This window comes from Suricata suricatta, chromosome 9 (assembly GCF_006229205.1).
Source record: "Suricata suricatta isolate VVHF042 chromosome 9, meerkat_22Aug2017_6uvM2_HiC, whole genome shotgun sequence".
In the NCBI taxonomy this organism is placed as follows: domain Eukaryota; kingdom Metazoa; phylum Chordata; class Mammalia; order Carnivora; family Herpestidae; genus Suricata; species Suricata suricatta.
In genome coordinates, this window is record NC_043708.1 from 90,637,435 (window position 1) to 90,658,440 (window position 21,006).

At 42.9% G+C, this 21,006-nt stretch overlaps 1 protein-coding gene across 1 annotated transcript in view; it reads right to left on the reverse strand.

The window, feature by feature from the left end:
* Positions 1 to 5,534: 5,534 nt before the first annotated feature.
* Positions 5,535 to 21,006, reverse strand: part of LOC115302018 (RNA polymerase-associated protein LEO1) — a 40,042-nt gene continuing 24,570 nt past the window's right edge. Inside the window, exons 10-12 of the mRNA XM_029952007.1 lie at positions 14,032 to 14,218; positions 12,275 to 12,372; positions 5,535 to 5,787 (exon numbers count right to left, since the gene is read on the reverse strand). Coding sequence (XP_029807867.1) covers positions 5,683 to 5,787; positions 12,275 to 12,372; positions 14,032 to 14,218 — 390 coding nt within the window. The 3' untranslated portion in view covers positions 5,535 to 5,682. The remainder of the gene's footprint in view (positions 5,788 to 12,274; positions 12,373 to 14,031; positions 14,219 to 21,006) is intronic.

Consider the following 21,006-nt stretch of genomic DNA (forward strand, 5'->3'; position numbering starts at 1 on the left):
ATTCATTTCCTAAATCAGAGCTGATATTGGGGATTTCTATTTCCATTCTGCTTTCAGAAATCAGCTTCTGTTGGTCCTGAGGCACTCTGCGTTCATCCTACGAGAGTAATCAGAATGTGAGAGCTTGACGTGAAATCAGAAATGCTCTAGCTTAGGCACCTGAGTGGCTCAGTTGTTAAGTGTCCAACTTCGGCTCAGTTCATGATCTCATGGTCCCTGCCTTGGGCTCCATGCTGACAGCTCAGAGCCTGCTTTGGATTTTGTGTTGCCCTCCTCACTCCCCCTCCCCAACCTGTGTGTGCAGGCGTGTTCTCTCTCTCTCAAAAGTAAGTCAAATGTTAAAAAAAAATTATAAAAAAAGAAAGAAATGCTCTGGCTCTTCTCCCACACTAGGCAGATACAGGAGTGACAGGAAATAAATTCAGGCACCATTTTCAGAATAAAGCAGTCAACAACCCCTCCAGGTCTCTCCCTAAAAGTTCATCCTCTCCCCCCAACAATACCACCTTGGGAAACAAAACCTGTTAACCTGCATTACCAGAAAAAAAATATCTATTTTTTGGCATTTCTAGTTTGCATAAGACATTAAACAAAAGAACTGTGAAACCGTACAACCCTTCAGTACTGAGTCACTATTAAAATCGGGGAAGAGAGCACCGGGGTGCCTTAGTGGGTTAAGCATCTGACTTTGGCTCAGGTCCTGATCTCACGGTTTGTGAGTTCAAGTCCTGCTTCAGGTGAGTTCATGCCCTGCTTCTTTCTCCCTCACTCTGCCCCTCGTGGGATTCTCTCTATCCTTCTAGATCTCTCAAAAAAAAAAAAAAATCAGAGAAGAAAGTCAAATAGCACATGCTTTTTTGGTATAGATTTGTGTTAAGAAAAACTTTAGTCAAAGGTTTTCAAATTATGAGTTTTCAGAGGTTAGCCCCTAAAGTCTGGCATCTACCTCATTCTGAGACGTTCCTTCTGTGACCGCTAATATCCACATATTCCCAACACAGCTGAGAAAATCACCCATTTCAACGTCCTCTCCCCACAGAAGTCAGGCCCGTCAGCCTTGGAAGCTTGTTTCTTAACTTCCAACAATGGGACCTGTTGAGGTTAGTGAGTGTACTTACAGCAGGCTGCCCCAGAAGAGGTGGTTCGTTGTCCCCCTCGCTCTCTGAAGAAATGTCACCTATGTCTCCAAACAGATCCATGGTCCTACTATAACCTTCAGTGTTGGGAGAAAATGTACATTATTAATTTCACTGACTGAACTTTTTCACACAGCTCTTAGCCCATTACTGCAACGTTTTCCCAAGATTCATAAGCCAAATCTCCGCTCAACCAACCTCAAACTGGCTCCCTGAGCCTAGCCCTCAGGAGCCTGTCAAGCGTCCCTGGAGAGGGAAGGTGGCCAGGTGGGTTGGTGGAAGGCAAAGCTGCTATGACAGCCAGCTTTCAAGATCGTTTCCGGTGGTCCTGCCTCTGGTATTCCTGCCCTTGCATAGGCTCCTCCAACACGTATCATGGCTGGTCTGTGCGATCAATAGAATTCAACCTCACTTCCGAGGCTAGGACGTGACATTGTGGCTTTTCTGCTTTGCTCTCTCTCGTTAGGTCACCTGCTCTAGAGGAAGTCGGCTGCCATGAAGACATCCAAGCTGCTATGGAGAGGCTCACCTAGCCACAAACTGAGGCCTGCAGCCAACAGCACAAGAGCCATTTGGAAACAGATCCTTCAGTCCCAGGCAAACCTTGAGATAGTGTGTTCTCAGTGAGTGCCTTGATTACAGCTTCACTTGATTACAGACCCTGAGCCACAACTACCCTGCTAAGCCAATCACGGCCCTCAGAAATTGTAAACATTAAATGTTTCTTATTTTAATCTGGCCTTCTCGGGGGACAGAGTTGGGAGGTGAGGTGTGGTATGCAGGTAACACAAGGTACATCTATTCCAACATTCTTATCTCCCTAAGCCTTTGGATTCCCTGCACATAATGCCAGGGAAGCTTTAGCGCATGCAAGTAGGCCACCAGTGAGTTTGTTTTGGCTAAACAACCAACTATATGCACGAATGCATCAAATCCAGAACACGTAAGTGTACCAAACCAGTGCGTTTGGCCCACGCTAGTCTGGCCTTCATCTCACGTTCTTAGAATCCACACATATTCCCTAGACCTCTCCCTGTTATCAGCAAAATCTTGTTCTTTTGGTGTGTAAGCCAGTTCTTCCCCAGCTGGGAGTTCGTGCTTTCTTTGTCAGAGTCTGCGGAGATCCTAGCAATGGGTCTTCTGGTAACAAGTGGGTCAGGCAGCATGCAATAGGGTGAGTCTTGAGTACAGAAATCATCATTTTCAAGCAAGTAAGGACCAGTTTCTTCAGACATAGGGAAGCAAACTTCTCATGAGCAAGGGAGTCTCAGAGTGACTAGGAAAGCAAGCTTCTCAGCTTCACCTGAGTCCAAACAGACACCCCACTTCTAGCTTCCCTATCAATGTCCTTTCACATGAGGGACTTCAAGAAGCTGTGGATTCAACTAATGTTTTAATTCTGCAATCGCACAATTAAATGTTGCTTAACATCCAGCTACCTCAGCCCTCAGGAGATTCTTTTAGGGCTGTCATGAACTCACTGGTTCTCTGACCATGACCTGAGCTGAATATTTAAAGACCCAAGCTTGTGGGGCACCTGGGTGGCTGTCGCTTAAAAGCCTCCGACTTCGGCTCAGGTCATGATCTCACAGTTCGTGGGTTCGAGCCCCGCGTCAGGCTCTGTGCTGACAGCTCAGAGCCTGGAGCCTGCTTCTGGTTCTGTGTCTTCCTCTCTCTCTGACCCTCCCCGCTCATGCTCTGTCTCTCTCTGTCTCAAAAATAAATAAAACATTTTTAAAAATTTAAAATATAAGGACTCAAGCTTGTAATTGTCTTCTGTAAGTCCTGCAGGCACTCAGAAGCATCCATGCCACACCACAGATCAAATACTCATCACTGCTGCCTAACAAGTGTAGCAGCCATCAGAGTCCTCACACAGCGGATACCGTGATTCCTCAGCCACCACACCATGGACTCCCAGCAATCCCATTTCCTGTCCGTGAGGAGCTCAGACCTGCATTCACACCCAAACTAACCTACAAATCACCTCTTTGAGGATGTTTCCTGGACTGCCCAGTCAGGTCCAAGTTGGGCAAGAGAAAAACACACCAGTTAACTATACAGAATTTAATTTAAAAATTATTGTGCTGGGGCGCCTGGGTGGCTCAGTCAGCTGAGCATCCAACTTCGGCTCAGGTCATGATCTCACGGTTCGTGGATTCGAGCGCTGCGTCAGGCTCTGTGCTGACAGCTCAGTCTGGAGCCTGCTTCAGATTCTGTGTCTCCCCCTCTCTCTGCCCCTCCCCCACTCACTCTGTTTCTCTCAGAAATAAACAAACAAACCTTAAAACATTTTTTAAAAACTGTGCTTAGGTTTGCACTCCTAGAAATGAGGGAACAATGGGAAGAGGTGGACTTATTAAACTTAAAAACTTACAGTATGAAGCTGAAACTCCTGAGGAAAAGAAGTGTCCAGCGGGCCCTGATGCCTCTGGGAGGGGCGGGTACAGCAAAGCTGGCTCTCCAAGTGTTGGTAAACCTGCAAATTGGACAGAGCTGCTGAGGCTGAAGAAGGGTTTGTGAGCCTCTTAGGAAAGTTGCAACTTGACAGGAAGCCTCTAGAAAGGTCTATAAACAAACAGGAAGGAGTAAGCTCTTCTCTGTTATCCAGTCTTCCAGTTTCCCTCCAGCGCCCCCTAACAGGGGGCAGCTGGCAAAGATGAAATGTGATTACAGAAACTTAGCCCCAGCATCACTAAGCTTGGTATAATAGGTTTGGAAATGAAAAGAGCTTAGTAGCCAACACACAGTGCTTACTAGTCAAAAATAAAAGTACGGCTGCCTGAGTGGCTCAGTCAGTTGAGGATCTGACACTTCGTTTCAGCTCAAATCATGATCTTGTGGTTCATGCAACTGAGCCCCATGTTGGGCTGTGCTGACAGCTTGGATCCTGCTTGGGATTCTCCCTCTCCCTCTCTCTCTGCCCCTCCCCTGCTCACTTGCTCTCTCAAAATAAATAAATAAACTTTAAAAAGCCAGGCATAGGAGTTTCAACTTGGTAACAGGAGACTGAATGTTTTGGTGTCAGAAAAGTGGCACAATGGTGATTTACGAACTTCTCTTTCAATGTCACTTTTTTCTACGGTTGCTGGGCTTCTGGATAAGCCTCCCACAGCCACCACGCCCAGACTGTACCAACAGCACTAGGAAAGAAGTAGGGGGGAAATCCATTCATAAGGGAAAGATTAGTGTATGTAGAACACCACAGAAAAGACACAAATGTGTGCAGTAAATTTAAACCATACCTGCAAATTCTTTGCCTTTCCAACTATTGAGTCAAATTTCCCTCCAATTAGTGACTCACTTTTAATGAACAGAATGTGTCGGATTTCGATGTGACTTTCCATGCTAGACACAAAACCTGAAAAAGGTCACAAAGCTTTTCCCTGGTTTCCTCTCTTGTGGTGCTTGTCTCTGGATCCCAGGCGTCCTGTGAGAAAGGAAGGCCAGAACAGGGATGCAAGTGAGACACCCGCCGTGGGTGGGGAAAAGCACGTGCCAGAATCTCAGCCATCAAGAGAGATAATGCTGCAGCACCAAGTTTTTAAAACTCCATGGGAAAAACCCATAAACAAAATATCAAAACTGTAAGTAAAGCGAGCATCCCTCCAGCTTGGTACTTGTGCAACTCGCCTCAGCCGCCTGGCCCTAATTCCAAGCCATCAAATCCTGTTTACGAAAATGACATCTTGTTCATCATGGATTTTTGCATTAGTTCCAGTTTTTAAAAATGTGGTATCACGACGTTGCCTATCTTGGTTACTATAGTGGGCTGAGCAGGGCCCCCCTCCCCGCAAAGTTCGTATCTACCCAGAACTTCCCAGTGTGACTTCATGTGGCGATAGGGCCCTTGCAGATGTAATTAGTTAAGATGAAGTCCACTGACAGGGTTGCCCCTAAACCCACTAACTGGGGTCTTTTAAAGGAGAGGAAGACCTGGAGACATCGAGACACAGCAAACACGAGGGGAAGTGTGCCATGTGAAGACCAAGGAAAGCCTGCATTTCCTGCCAAACGACAGGGACTGCCAGGAGCCCCCAGAAGCCAGGACGAAGCAAGGAAGATTCTTCCCTAGAGCCTTAAGAGGGAGCCGAGCCCTGCCAATACTTTGACTTAGCATTTCTAGGCTCCAGAACTGTGACAGAATACCTTTGGGCAGTTTTAAGGTACCCAGTTTGCGGTGCTGTGTTACAGCAGCCCTGGCAAAGTGAAACAATGCCAGGCTCTCTTCAAGCCTTCAAAGCGCTGCACCCCAGAAGGATGCCGCACGTGCCTCACCAGGCCTGACCAGCAGGCTGCTGTGTGGGGGGTGGGAGGGAAAGAGCAGCAGGAATTCACTGAAACCTGAGCCTTCATGTGAAGCTTATACAAAAATCAACTCACTTTCAGAAAAGTAGATTTCCTGAGCAGAGACTTGCTTTAAAATTTTTTATTACAATTAAAATTACACAAAAGCAAAGCAATTCATTTCAATCAAAATAACTCATGTTTACATCATATTTAATAAACTGTACAAAAAATACATAAAATGTTTTCACATTATTCTTCAATCATCATCTTCTTCCTCTTCATCACTGATCACGTACTTCTTATGCTTTTTATTTGCTTTATCATCATCTTCTGCTTTTCTCTTTCCAGAAGGTTCCCCTTCCTAAACAAATAAAAAGTTTTAAAAATCTCATAGTCAACAGAGAATAGTCACAATTATCAAAAGTAGCTCTGACCATGGGAAGGGGGAAGGGGAAAGGGGAGGGGGAAAGAGTTGGGGAAAGGGAGTGAGGCAAATCATGAGAGACCTTTGAATGCTGAGCACAAACTGAGGGCTGAAGGGGGAGGGGCAAAGGGGAAGGAGGATGATGGTCATGGAGCGAGGCACTTGTGGGGAAGAGCACTGGGTGTTATATGGAAACCAACTTGGTAATAAACTGTTAATAAAAAAATTACTAAAATTTAAAAAATTTTTTAAAAAGCTCTGAGCTGAATGATCCTCTGAAAACACAAAATAATTTTTAATTTTTTTTTTTATGTTTTGTTTTCTTTTGTTTTTTGAGAGACAGCGTGAGCAGGGGAGGGGCAGAGACAGAGGGAGACACAGAATCTGAAGACAGGCTCCAGGATCTGAGCTAACTGTTAGCACAGAGCTCGATGTGGGGCTCGAACCAACGAACTGTGAGATCATGACCTGAGCCGAAGCCAGAGGCTTAACCGACTGAGCCACCCAGGCGCCCCAATAATTTTTAGAACAAGAACATTCACCAGATGCATAAAGCCAGTGATGAAGGTCATGGCCAGCTCCCAAATCTACAAAGTACTAGAAGTATTCAAAAATGGTAACCATCTGGAGTTAATTACAAGCTAACTTCAGGGCTACAAGGAAGAGCTAAGCAATTAAAACCAATCTCTTGGAAGCAAGGCCTTGTACATGGAGAAGGGGATGCGGAAACTACAGACTAGGTGTGCCCTGGAAAGGGCCAAGGCTCTCCCAAAGACGTTGCCTGTATCACCACTTGTAATACAACCACTATTGAATATTTTTACAATGATCAGGTGATTACACTTTTCTCTGCTTCCTCAGCAGTTTACCTCTTCGTTACCTAAAATTCAATATTTTAAAGACCATCAATTTTTAAAAGTAATGATTTGTTTTGGATATACTAAAAACTCACATCATAATGGTTTTTTAAAAAAATAGTTGAATTAAAGGCCTATTATACAATTTTGCATTACTTAAAATCATGTACAATGTTGGGCCACTTGAGTGGCTCAGTTAAGGGTTCGACTCTGGACTTCAGCCTCAGGTCATGATCTCATGGTTTGTGGGATGGAGCCCCGCGTTGGGCTCTGTGCTGACAGTGCAGAGCCTGTTTGGCATTCTCTCTCTCCCTCTCTCTGCCCCTACCTTGCTTGGTGCTCTAAGTAAATAAACTTAAAAAAATAAATAAAAAAAATTAAGAATGATGTACAATATTCTAATGAAACAATTCAGGAAGTTATCTAAAAACAATTTTTAAAAAATTTTTTAATGTTTTATTTATTTTTGAGAGAGGGAGGGAAGAAGGGAGGGAGGGAGATAAAGAGAGAGAGAGAAAGACAGACAGCATGAGTAGTGGAGGGTCAGAGAGAGAGAGAGAGGGAGGCACAGAATCGGAAGACAGGCTCCAGTCTCTGAGCTAGCTGTCAGCACAGAGCCTGACGCCTGATGCAAGGCTCGAACCCATGAACTGTGAGATCATGACCTGAGCCGAAGCCAGACACTCAACCAACTGAGCCACCCAGGTGTCCCTAAAAACAATTTTTACAGACAGAATTCAAATATATCATTATCTAAACAATCCAGAATTTAACTTGCTTCCTCAAAGATTGAACAGGGTGACCAGGCTGAGGCTGGGAAAGGCCAGGGCAGGGTAAACACGTGGGACTCTGCCACATTGAATAGATTGGAGAAAACCCTGCGCCAAATGACAGAACTACTCCTGTGACGCTGGAGCGAGTTTTGCTGCCACCACTGTGAGTTCAAGTCCGTACTGACACAACAACAGGCAGCCCACGGTTTTGACGGAGGGCTTTCCAACAATTTGTCCTTAAGACTAACTGTAATTAATTGTAAGTGGTTTTAAGGCTAATTTTTTTCATACTAATAAACCAGCTTTCAAAGTTTATTTAACAAAAAACATACTTAAGAATATACATAAATAAGGTATAAAAGTATAAAAGACCAACACCAAAAATGTCAAAGGCTTCTAGGGAAATATATTCCAAATCCCAATCCTGGAAAATCCCATACTAGAGGGGAAGCTGGGGCTGTGCTGTTCCAAGTCACCTACAGTCCCTTAGACAGAGGGCAAAGGCCGCTAACAGGCAGGGATGCCAAGGTGGGGAATGAAGGTTCCATGAGGAACAGCAGGGACAGGAACCAGACCACCAGGCACCACACTCCAAGTGATCCTTCTCAGTGGGTCACCGGCTCCGTCTAAGAGAAAGCTGAGGATGGGGTGTGATCCTCTCTTCCACTGTCTTCATATTTCTTTCCACTTGGGTCTTTCCCTTTTCCACAGGTTCTCCTCTTACCCATTATTCTACCTTTCGAGTTATTTAGGTTTTTTAAAGTTGTAACTACTTCCAAAAATAAGGGAGGAGATAAAGCTATTTTTCTCATTTTTTTAACTTTGGGGAAGGGAAACTAGCGTTTCCTATTCAGATATAACATCTCACTGTGCTACCCACTTTCGTATGCTTTGGTCCTACCACAACTTTGCAAGCAGCAAACACAAATCCCATTGCAGAGATGAGGGAACAGATGCTGAAATGTGAGATGACTTGTTCAAGGCCGTGGAAGTGGCCAAGATTCAACAGTCCAATTTATTCCAAGCCTCTGCTGATAATGGTAGTTCCCTGGGAATTTAGAATCTGCAAATTCCCCTGCATTTCAAAGGCACATCCAGGCTCCTGGCATCTGGACGGGCGCGGTGCCCCAACAGGGAGAGGGACCTAGAGTACATGTGAGCCTTACCCTCTCTCCCACTGTAACCACAGCCAGGACTTGAGCTGGGGTAGTTGTCTGGCCGCCAAGTTTTCTGTCTGCCTCAGGCAAGGATTATCACTCCATTGAGTGAGCCAGTAAACAAGATTTGCATCTGGAGGCTGGAGATTGCCAAAATAACTTTGGCGACTGTCTTGCTGAGCTAGACACGAGTGGCCAAGGCACACAAAAGATCAAAACCGTATTCAGTGTTAGTTCTCCATCCCCCAAGATTGCTGAGACAAAAGTCGGGGCGCTTCTTTGATATGCATTCGACTCTCTAGCCTGCCTAGGTCAGCTTGCCTTGTTTTCCCCCCTGAAGACCATATAAAGAACAGTTCTTTGAATAAACGCTCTCTTTCGCCTGATCGGAGAACCGTGAGTTCGGTCTTTACTCTTTGCGTCTCCCTCTCCTGCCCCCTTTTTCTCTCCCTCCCTCAGGAGGAGGACCCGGGACGTACCACCGGATAGCTGGGGAGCCCCAGGTAGTGAGAACAAAGTGACCAGGGGATGGAGGGGCCAGGCAGCAGAAAAATCTTTGTTGTCAGGAAAGGGGAAGAAGGGCCCAGGAAGACACCTAACAGAGAGTATGTGGATGAGGAAGGTAGAGGGCAGTTCCTGTAACAGATAGCCAGGAGGCATTTACGAGAAGCATTTTTAAGTCAGGCAGTTACAGGTTTTCCCAGCCTAGAGGAAGGCTATTTGATGGATCACATTTAATAATCTCATTACTGAGAATACTAGAAATAGAAGTTCCATGGCAATTGTCAATTTTCATTCACAGTTTCTGCTTGCCAGGAATAAAACAGCATCTGCTTGGATGAGGATTCCCATCTGTCAACTGTGCCACACACTGGAAAAGCATTATTAAGATGGTCCTATCGAGGGGCGCGTAGGTGGCTCAGTCGGTTAAGCATCCTATTTCAGCTCACGGTTCATGAGTTCGAGCCCTGCATCAGGCTCTGTGCTGACAGCTCTGAGAGCAGAGCCTGCTCTGGATTCTGTGTCTCCCTCTCTCTCTGTCCCGCCACCTTCCCCCTCCCTGCTTTGTCTTTCTCTCAAGAATAAACAAACATTAAAAAAATAATAATATAAAAAATAAAAGAAAAAGTTGGCATTCTCAATTTTCACGAGATTATATGTAATTGAATTCTTTGAGGAATGAACAGGATTTGGGAGGGAAAACAAACAACCTAGACCCAAGTAGTCTGAGAAAGCTGCTTTCAAAAAATGATTCCATCACAGAATATTCGTCATCATTAAAAAATAAACAGAAAAATTAATTGATTCTAGGAAAATGCATAACCACCAGTTATGCATTCGGAAATGCATTCAGCAAGTCAGAATTGATACTTTCACATAATCTAAAAAGACCTCGTTTCAAGAAATATATGTCAAAGTGACCCCAAGTGGCTGATATGCAACGCACCTGGCAGAGGCTAATCTAAATCATTTTTGTAGGAAGCCATCAATCTAGGCCTCAAAATTCCCACCGAGCTGAGCTAAATAAATCAACCATTTCATCATAGAACACAGAAGTCAGTCATCAAGAAATAAGAGTCAGTAAATAGGTAATAAAACTATACATGTAAGATTTCAGACACTGGAATTACCAGACATAAAAGACTATACATACAGGTTTAAAACATTTTAAGATATAAAAAGGAGAAATTAGAAATAAGAGTTAGGGAAAGGAGTTTTACAACAGCCAATTTGAGAAAGACACTAAACCTCTACAGACAACAAATAAAGTAAAACCTCAGTGACAGAGATTAATAACATGAGACATAGTGAACTAGAAGGCAGCTCTGAAGAGATGTCCCAGGGTGCAGAGACAAAGACACGGGAAGCATGAAAGACGGTGTGAGGTTGTGGAGGACACAGGAGTAACATGCATTTAATCAGGGCTTCAGAAAGAAAGGTACAGAAATAATATCTGAAGAATTGATGACTGAGATTTTCAGAACTGATGATGAATTCACACTCAGGAACAAATCCCAATCAGAAAAATAAAAATGCTCTCTCAATTCAGCATCTGACTCTTGATTTCAGCTCAGGTCATGATCTCACAGTTAGTGAGACTGAGCCTCAAGTCAGGCTCCATCCTGTCAGCACAGAGACTACTTGGGTGTCTGTGTCTGTGTCTGCATCTCTCTCTCTCTCCCCACCCCTCTTTCTGCCTCTCCCCTTCTTTCAAAAATAAATAAACTTGAAAAAAAGAAAAAGAAAAGTAAATACCAAATAGATATCTCAGTATGATTCAAGAACACCAACAATAAAGATCCAAAAGGCTCAACTAAGAGAAGTCCTAGGAATGGAATGTACAGCATGGTGACTCTAGTTTAACAATGCAGTATTATATATTTGAGGGGTGCTAATAGCACAGACATTCTTTTTTTTTTAAATTTTTTAAAGTTTATTTATTTTTGAGAGAGTGAGAGTGAGCATGAGTAGGGGAGGACCAGAGAGAGAGGGAAACACAGAATCTGAAGACAGGCTCCAGGCTCTGAGCTAGCTGTCATCACAGAGCCCGATGCGGGGCTCGAACCCACGAACCATGAGATCATGACCTGAGCCGAAGCCAGACGCTCAACTGACTGTGCCACCCAGGCGCCCCAGCACAGACCTTCAAAGTTCTTATCACGAGAACAAAAATGTGTTACCTAAGTGTGATGATGAATATTGACTTACTGTGGTGAACATTTTGCAATATATACATGTACTGACTATCACTATATTGTACACCATCTAAAATAAAGTTACAGGTAGGTCAATTACATCTCAATAAAAGACTTAAAATTTCTCAGCACCTGTAATTTTACAATTTGAAAAGGATACTATTAAAAATATAAATTAAAATATTTTAAAATTACTTTGAATAATTTTTATTATTTTAATAGAAATTTAACGATTCAATAGTATTCCAATAGTACTTCATCTAAAGAAAAAGAGGTTTTTCTGCCATAAGAACTATTTTCATTAATTTTTTAAAATTATTTTTAAGTTTTATTTTATTTTTGACAGAGAGAGCACACGCACGAGCAGAAGCTGAGGAGGGCCAGAGAGAGAGAGGGAGACACACAATCTGAAAGAGGCTCCAGGCTTCAAGCTGTCAACACAGAACCTGATGTGGAGCTCGAACTCATGAACCATGAGTGTCAAGTCAGACACTCAACTGACTGACCCACCCAGGTGCCCCTATTTCCATTAATTTTTTTAAAATGTATTGAAAATAGACAAAAGAGAGAAGAGAGAAAACTTCTGATCCACCCACACTGAATGAAACCTCGTTTTCAGTCAAGCCTTGGTATCTCAGGGCCCCACACATTTCCTCACAGGCCTTTCCATCCACCTAGATGCCCGCCTTGCCAGCGTGCCCCACAAGCTAACACTTTCTTCAACATCAGCACAGGGTCTTCTTCTCTGAGCAGCCTTCCAGCACCCACCTGATCACAGGCGTCAGACCTTCCTCTGGGCCACTCCTGGTCCTGTCACTACATTTATTTCTCAGGGAAATGTACAGCCATCTGTCTGTGCTCCTGGGCTGTGAGTTCTTCATTCCAGGAGTGGACTCAAGCATACAGGGTAACGCCCTACAACTGAACAAATTTGGCTTTACCTCATCACTGGTCAGTTTTTTTGCTTTGAGTAGTCTCTGAGCCTTGTCTTCTTCCGACCCCTCATCACTGTCTGACGAGTAGATTCTGGCTCGTTCCTCTGAAAGCAAAGGAATGATCTGTGAGTGACTTTCAGACAGTGATCTGTTCACTTCTGAGTTTTTCTTCGGATGAGTATCTTTAGTTTCTTCTGTACATTTTTGCAAGAAACAAATCATTAAAAATTTTTGGATTTAAAAATAAATGGAAGATTTAATACGCTGAAATGAAGCATTTACCCTCCTGAAATACAATAATGGTTCATCTGACCAGTTTTAAGTATTAAAAAATCTGTGTGCAAGGTCACTAAAGACACAAAAACTATTATTCTTCCAGAATTAGCTACTGACGCCCGACTCATTCTTTCCTGGGAGATAACTTAATTCCAAAGTAAGCTCTGAAAATCAAATCAAGTGGTGGATTCCCGATCCTGTGAAGACCATTTGTTGCCAGATGGCCATTTCAAAGGGAGACGGAGAACAGTAACAGTTTACACTAATGCCCCAGCCCAGATGACCCTCAGGATTGAAACAAGAGCAGCTGACTTTAGACCAACCCCCTTGTCTGAGAACCCAGAACCTTCCCTAGAACTGAAATAAGTGCTAATGAACTTGTCAGGTTTTCAATCTCTGGTGAACCGAATAGATCTCTCTCCCTGAAAGCATCCTCAATCTTTTTGTTTTTATCTAGTATTTATGTGGTGTATTTCCACAATTAATCTTTTCTCTGGGAAATTAGCACTAACAAAAAAAGAAAATCACCTCTGTACTATAGTCCCAAAATAAATAATAGGTAGGGCAGGAAGGGTGTAATAGCTCACCAAAACAAATGCAGCCACGGCAAGAAAAGGAAAAAGGAGTTTTATACGACAATAGAGAAAAAAATTTGTTCTTAGAATTTGTCACTCGGCAGGGACAAAACCAGGATGCATGGCCACCTGTGGTGTATCTTACATTGTACGGTGGTTCCCAAAGCTCTCTCAGGCTAACCTAGGGACAACTAGAGTCTTATTTTACAGACAGGGAACAGGATACTCAGGATATGAAGTCATGTGCCTGAATCTGATGACTGGTAAGAATAAGAACAATAATTTATGTTACATTTATTTAGTGCTTGAATGTGTAAGGTGCTGGGCAAAGTACTTTTCATTTAGTATATCCTTCAGTTCTCAAAAAACCTCCCATTTAAATACTATTATTAATAGGTTGGGTTTTTTTTCCCCTGATGAGGTAACAGAGGTATTGTAACTTTTCAAAAGCCATCTGACAGAAGAGTGGCAGCACCGAGACTAGAGCAGGCAGCGTCAGGTCGGGGACCCAGGCCAAGTCTTGTACCTCAGGTTCAGGCTGCTTTCCAACAGGTCACCTTGCTGCGGGCTGTGGGGAAATCCCTGGATGCAGTACTGTGGCCGGGACAGATGCCCCAGGAGTCGGACGGGTCTGGTTCAAGAACGGTTCACTTACTAACTATGCATCTCTGGGTAAGTTACTCAACCTCTCCAAGCTTCTGTTCCCTCAGTAAGGACAAGACAACAGTTCTACCCTTTCAGACTCACCTGGAAGAATTCTGCAGTGTCCAGTACAGTAACTCTTGAAATGTATTACTGATTACACAGATTCCTTAAAGACAAAATGTCCAGTGACTGGGCATTCAGAGTAGGCCAAATGCAAAGATAAGTTCCTGAACCCAAAATTATGAAATTTAATTTCTGCACACTCACCTCGAATGCCCCCTTTATATCGGTTTTTAATGGCAGCCAGGCTGATGGACTCCTCGCCTTCCTCCTCCTCATCGTACCGATCAGGTTCTAGGTAACTAGCACTCAGCCCCCGCTGGTGCTGCTTCTCTCTCATTCGGCGCTGCTGAGACTCCCTACGAATAGAAGCCCTCAAACGTTCTTCTTCTTTCTGTAAAGAAGCAAATAAGATAACGGAACTTTAAAAAATGAACTAGTTTAATGCCCATTTGAAACTACTTTTACTACAAAGAATATGTGAATGCCCAGCCCAGGATAACACTTGGTTGTCTCCATTCCACACCTATTCCCACCCACGGCGATCACTCTGTTTAGTTCTAAGGCGTGAAGGTTACACAGGGTGAAGAGGCTGAAGGCTCCCTCGCACCAACCACCCGATCAGAAGTGGCACAGACATGGCCCTGGGAGCTGCAGCGTCCCCAGTGCTGCCCGTCAGTCCGAGTCCAGACAGCAGCGACCAGCCTGAGGAACCTGGTCCTTGCCCAGTGGACGCCTGAGGGAGGATGTTTCTCTTAGTCCCTTTGACAGACACCCGGCTTGCCCAGGTTCCATCAAACTACAACAGTGCCCAGATATTCCTGTCTGGGCCCCTCACTCCAGAGAGTTCCCCATTGTTCCTAATAACAGGATGGGGAGGTGCTGGTAGGGGAGCGTCCCTGAGCCCTGAGGGAGCACCTTCACACCCTTCCTCTGCCTAGCAATCCACGCACTGGTGTTCACAAGGCAGAGACACAATATGAGACGTCAGAGAGATTATGGTACTTGACAAATTCCTCTTTTGGCTGCTCTATATTACTGCATACAACTGTACGTTGGTAGACATTCTATGCAGCAAATTTTTCTTTAAGGTCATACTGTTGTATTCAGTATAAGAGGGATTAGGAACATTCCTTGTGCATTTCCATGGAAACTGGGGAAGTGGAGGACGGTTTGGGGGATCCTGTAAGGTAGTCCAGAGGACTCTTCCAATAATGCTAGACTGGAGTCTGAAGGTTCCTCTGGCTCTCTTGGCTTGAGGAGAAAAGGTGGGGTATTGGAGCAAGAAGTCAGGCTTCAAAGCCAATGTACCTACACACCATCAGGTTAGGCACTGCTATGAATCTCGTTTAGTTAATCTGCCTCCATGAACAAAATATAAGGGCATTCAGGGCCAGACCATCGGCAGAGTCTGAGAGGAGTCAGATAGTGAGATCAGCAAGAAAGGCTCTGAGATAACCAGAATGCCTTAGCCTCCTCACTGGGCCCTGCTGCACTAAGGAATGAAACCACACGAAGCAAGCAGGGCAATGGGGGAGATCTAGCAGGTATCAGAGAAGATGGAGAGAAGCAAGCATGAAAGTATACTGCTGCATTCGGCTTCTTAAATAAGTGATGCACACAAGGCCAATGGTGTCGATATAAGCATTATACTCCCATCATTTAGAAACAACGCCCAGAACTGACTTCGTGCCTAATTGACAACTAAGTCCAATTTGAAAACCTAGTAGGTAGAACATTATAAATGGACCGTAAAAAACACCAGCTACTCTTTGCTTGATTCTCCTTGAAGCATGTCCCCACTTAAAATTTACTGTTTATTATTATTCTATTTTAGACTACATCTCTAGCATTTCCACTCATTTTTGACATGGATTTTAAGCCAGACACAGCTCATTGAATTATCTTTGAAATTATATGGGAAAGTTCAGATCCTTTCAGTCACCAGTCTGAGCCCTTAGAACCTGGTAAGAGAAAACCCAAGCCCCCTGGGCTGGTTTTATGACCATCACCACATCACTCTTGTTTGCCAAATGCTTAGGAAATTGACTCGGCCCCTTGTTCATGCCAGCTGGAAAGAAAAAAGGTTGCTCAAGAAGAGATGAGAAACAAAGTTTTGGGAAATGCTATTCTTAATATGTAGCTATACCTCATTTTATTGCACTTTGCAGCCACCGTGTTCTTTACAAATTGAAAATTTGTGGCAACCCATTGCCAAGAAAATCTACACGCCTAAGTTTTCCAACAGCGTTTATTTGTTCACTTTGTGTTTCTGTGTCACATTTTGGTAATTCTTGCAATATTTCAAACTTTATCATTATCATATTTGTTACGGTGATCTGTGATGAGTGGTTATGACTTGCTAAAAAGCTTAGATGATGGTTACTAGTTTAGCAAATAATATGTTTAAGTTAAGGTATCTATGTATTTTTTTTTAGGTACAAAGCTACTGCACACTTAATAGACTACAGTATGATATAAAAATTTTTTTTCAAAGGGTGGGTACCTTGGTGGCTCAGTCAGTTAACCATCTGAATTCAGCTCAGGTCATGATTTTACAGTTCGTGACTTCAAGCCATGCATCAGGCACCATGCTGACAGCTCAGAGCCCCAAGACTACTTTGGATTCTGTATATCCTCTCTTGGCCCCATCCCTGCTCATGCTCACTCTCTTTCCATCAAAATTAAACAAACATTAAATTTTTTTTTTTTTTTTTTTTTTTTTTTACAAAGAAGGGCTGAAGCCAAAAGACACTGAACCACAGAGTCTGGGAGGAAAAGAGACAGAGTCCACAAAGAAGACAGCCTCATAGGTGCGTGATTGCAAACTAGGGAAGATAAAAACGGGCTGGGCCTCGGAAGCACGGAGGGGAGGGAGCCTCCTCTGCAGAGAGACAAAGGGAAAAGAGCCACTGAAACTGCTGAGAAAACTATACCTAGAGAAGAGAAAAACCTCAGCCCAGGACTGAGAGGGATCCTATCATTCCATCTCTAACCACAGGGCATTTGGAGAGGGATCCTATCTCTAACTGCGGAGGCTTCTTTGGGCTGGATGCCCTAGTCGCAGGAATTCCCTCTGGTACAGACTAAATGCGAGGGACTCAATCAGCATCAGGAGAAACTGCTCCCCACTCGATCTCCCGCTAGGAAGAGCCCCGGCCTGGGCTTGCAGGATTACACTTCAGGCAGTATCACTATTATACAAGGAATGAGGGCTGGAAACAAGGCTGGGGGCGGGACATAGAACACTGCCCACCTTGGCTGCGCCCGAAGCACAAGATGAAACCACAAGAGTGATTTGCAATGCTTGTTCAAGAAGGGACTGGGGGGTCCGCCATTTTTCTCCCCACAACCACCAAGGCGGGCCTCATGGAGCAGCCCAGAGGACCCACAGTGGAGGCGAACTACAAGCATGAATCCTACATAGCACACAATGACTCTTACTCATTTTTTCAATAATAACACAATGTAAATGGATGAAATGCTACAATCAAAAGACAAAGGATAGCAGAATGGATAAAAAACAAAATCCATCTATTTGCTGCCTACAAGAGACTCATTTGAGACCTGAGGACACCTTCAGATTGAAGCTGAGAGGATGGCAAAATATCTATCATGCGACTTGAAGTCAATAGAAAGCCGGAGTAGCCATACTTACATTGGACAAACTCAATTTTAAAGTAAAGGCAGTAACAAGAGATAAAGGGCATCATATAATAAATTACAGGGTCTCTCCATCAAGAAGAGCTAACAATTATAAATATCTATGCGCCAAATTCAGGAGCACCCAAATACATAAAACAATAACAGAAATAATTTTATTGATAAGAATGTGCTTATTGCAGGGGATTTTAATACTCCACTTACAGCGATGGATAGGTCAACTAGAAAGAAAATCACTAAAGAAACAATGGACCTGAATGGCACGCTGGAACAGATGGAATTAATATATATATTTAGAACTCTGCATCCTGAAGGTAGGGAATTCACTTTCTTCTTGAGTGCACATGGCACATTCTCTAAGATAGACCACATATTGGGTCATAAAACAGCTCTCAATTATAAAAGAACTGAGATCATAACAAGCACACTTTCAGATCACAATGCTATGAAATCTGGAATCAACACAGAAAAAGTCTGGAAAACCTCTGAAAACATGGAGGTTAAAGAACCCTACTAAAGAATGAATGGGCCAATCAGGCAATTAGAGAAGAAATTTAAAAATATATGGAAACAAATGAAAATGAAAATACAATAATTCAAACTCTCTGGGATGCAGCAAAGGCAGTCGTAAGAGGAAAGTATATGGCAATCCAGGCCTCTTTCAAGAAACGAGAAAAAGTGCAAATACAAAATTTAACAGAGAACCTAAAGGAAATAGAAGGGGAGCAGCAAGAGCACCCCAAACCCAGCAAAAGAGAAATAATAGAGATCAGGGCAGAGACAAACAATATAAAGTCAAAAAAAAACAGCTGAACAGATCAATAAAACCAAGAGTTGGTTATCTGAAAAAATAAACAAAATTGATTAACCTCTAGCCAGGCTCCTCAAAAAGAAAAGAGAGAACACCCAAATAGACAAAATCATGAATGAAAATGGATCTATTTCAATCAATCCCTCAGAAATACAAGCAAATCATCAGGGGATATCATATAAAATAATATGCCAGGGGCACATGGGTGGCTCAGTCAATTAAGTGTCTGGCTTCAGCTCAGCTCATGATCTCATGGTCTGTGGGTTCGAGCCCCCCATCAGGGTCCGTGCTGACAGCTCAGAGGCTGGAGCCTGCTTCAGTTTCTGTGTCTCCCTCTCTCTCTTTCTGACCCTCCCCTGCTCACACTGTCTCTGTCTCTCAAAAATAAATAAAAGACATGAAAAAAAAATTAATTAAAAAAATAAAAAATAAAATAAAATAATATGCCAACAAACTGGACAACCTAGAAGAAATAGACAAATTCCTAAACACAAATGCACTACCAAAATTCAAACGGGAAGAGATAGAAAATCTGAACAGACCCATAGCCAGTAAAGAAATCAAATCAGTTATCAAAAATTTCCCAATGAATAAGAGCATGGGGACAGAAGGCTTCCCAGGGGAATTCTACCAGACATTTAAACCAGAGTTAATACCCATTCTACTCAAGCTATTCCAAAAAATAGAAATAGAAGGAAAACTTCCGAACTGGACAGAGACTCAGCAAAAAAATAGAACTACAGGCCAGTATCCTTCATGAATACTGATGCAAAAGTACTCAACAAGATACTAGCAAATAGAATTCAACAGCATATAGAAAGAATTATCCACCATGATAAAGTGGGATTCATTCCTAGGTTACAGGGCTGGTTCAATATTCGCAAACCCATCAATGTGACACAACACATTAACACACACACAAAAATAAAAAACCATATGATCCTGTCAATAGATGCAGAAAAAGCACTTGACAAAATACAGCATCCTTTCTTAATAAAAACCCTTGAGAAAGTTGGGATAGAAGGAATTTAAATATCATAAAAAAGCCCACAGCTAATGTTATCCTCAATGGGGAAAAACAGAGCTTTCCTCCTGAGATCAGGAACATGACAGGGATGTCCACTCTCACCACTGTTGTTTAACATTGTGCTGGAAGTTCCTAGACAACAAAAGGAAATAAAAGGCATCAGAATTGGCAAAGATGAAGTCAAACTTTCACTTTTCGCAGATGACATGACACTCTACATGGAAAACCTGACAGACTCCACCAGAAGCCTTCTAGAACTGATCCATGAATTCAACAAAGTAGTAGGGCACAAAATCAATGTACAGAAATCAGCTGCATTTTTATACACCAATAATGAAGCAACAGAAAGAGAAATCAAGAAACTGATCCCATTCACGACTACACACACATACACACAAAAAAAATACCTAGGAATAAATCTAACCAAAGATGTAAAAGATCTGTATGATGAAAACTATAATAAACTTATGAAGAAAATTGAATAAGACACAAAGAAATGGAAAAACATTCCATGCTTACGGATCAGAAGAACACTGTTAAAATGTCATTATTACCCAAAGCAATCTACACATTCAATGCAATTCCAATCAAAATTGCACCAGCATTCTTCTCAAAGCCAGAACAAACTATCCTCAAATTTGTATGGAACCACAAAAGACCCCGAATAGCCAAAGTAACATTGAAGAAGAAAAGCAAAACAGGAAGCATCACAATCCCAGACTTTAGCCTCTACTACAAAGCTGTCTTCATCAAGACAGTATGGTATTGGCACAAAAACAGACACATAGACCAATGGAATAGAATAGAGAACCTAGAACTGGACCCACAAATGTATGGCCAATTAATCTTTGACAAAGCAGGAGAGAGTATCCAATGGAAAAAAGACAGCCTCTTTAACAGGTGGTGCTGGGAGAACTGGATAGCAACATGCAAAAGAATGAAACTAGACCACTTTCTTACACCATACACAAAAATAAACTCAAAATGGATGAAGGACCTCAATGTGAGACAAAAAATCAAGACCCTAGAGGAGAAGGCAGGAAACAGCCTCCTTGACCTCAACCGCAGCAATTTCCTACTCAACACATCCCCAAAGGCAAGAAAACCAAGAGCAAAACTCAACTATTTAGGACTTCATCAAGATAAAAAGCTTCTGCACAGCAAAGTAAACAATCAAGAAAACTAATAGGCAACTGACAGAATGGGGAAAGACAGTTACAAATGACCTATCAGATAAAGAGGTAGCATTCAAAATCTATAAGGAACTCCCCAAACTCCACACCTGAAAAACGAATAATCCAGTGAAGAAATGGGCAGAAGACATAAATAGACACTTCTCCAAAGAGGACATCCAGATGGCCAACAGACACGTGTAACGATGCTCAGCATCACTCATCATCAGGGAAATACAAATCAAAACCACACTGAGATACTACCTCACATCAGTCAGAATGGCTAAAATGAACAAATCAGGAGACTATAGATGCTGGCGAGGGTGTGGAGAGATGGGCACCCTCCTACACTGTTGGTAGGAATATAAACTGGTGCAGCCACTCTAGAAAACAATATGGAGGTTCCTCAAAAAACTATCAATAGAACTCCCCTATGACCCAGCAATAGCACTGCTGGGTATCTACCCAAGGGACACAGGAGTGCTGATACATAGGGTCATATGTACCTC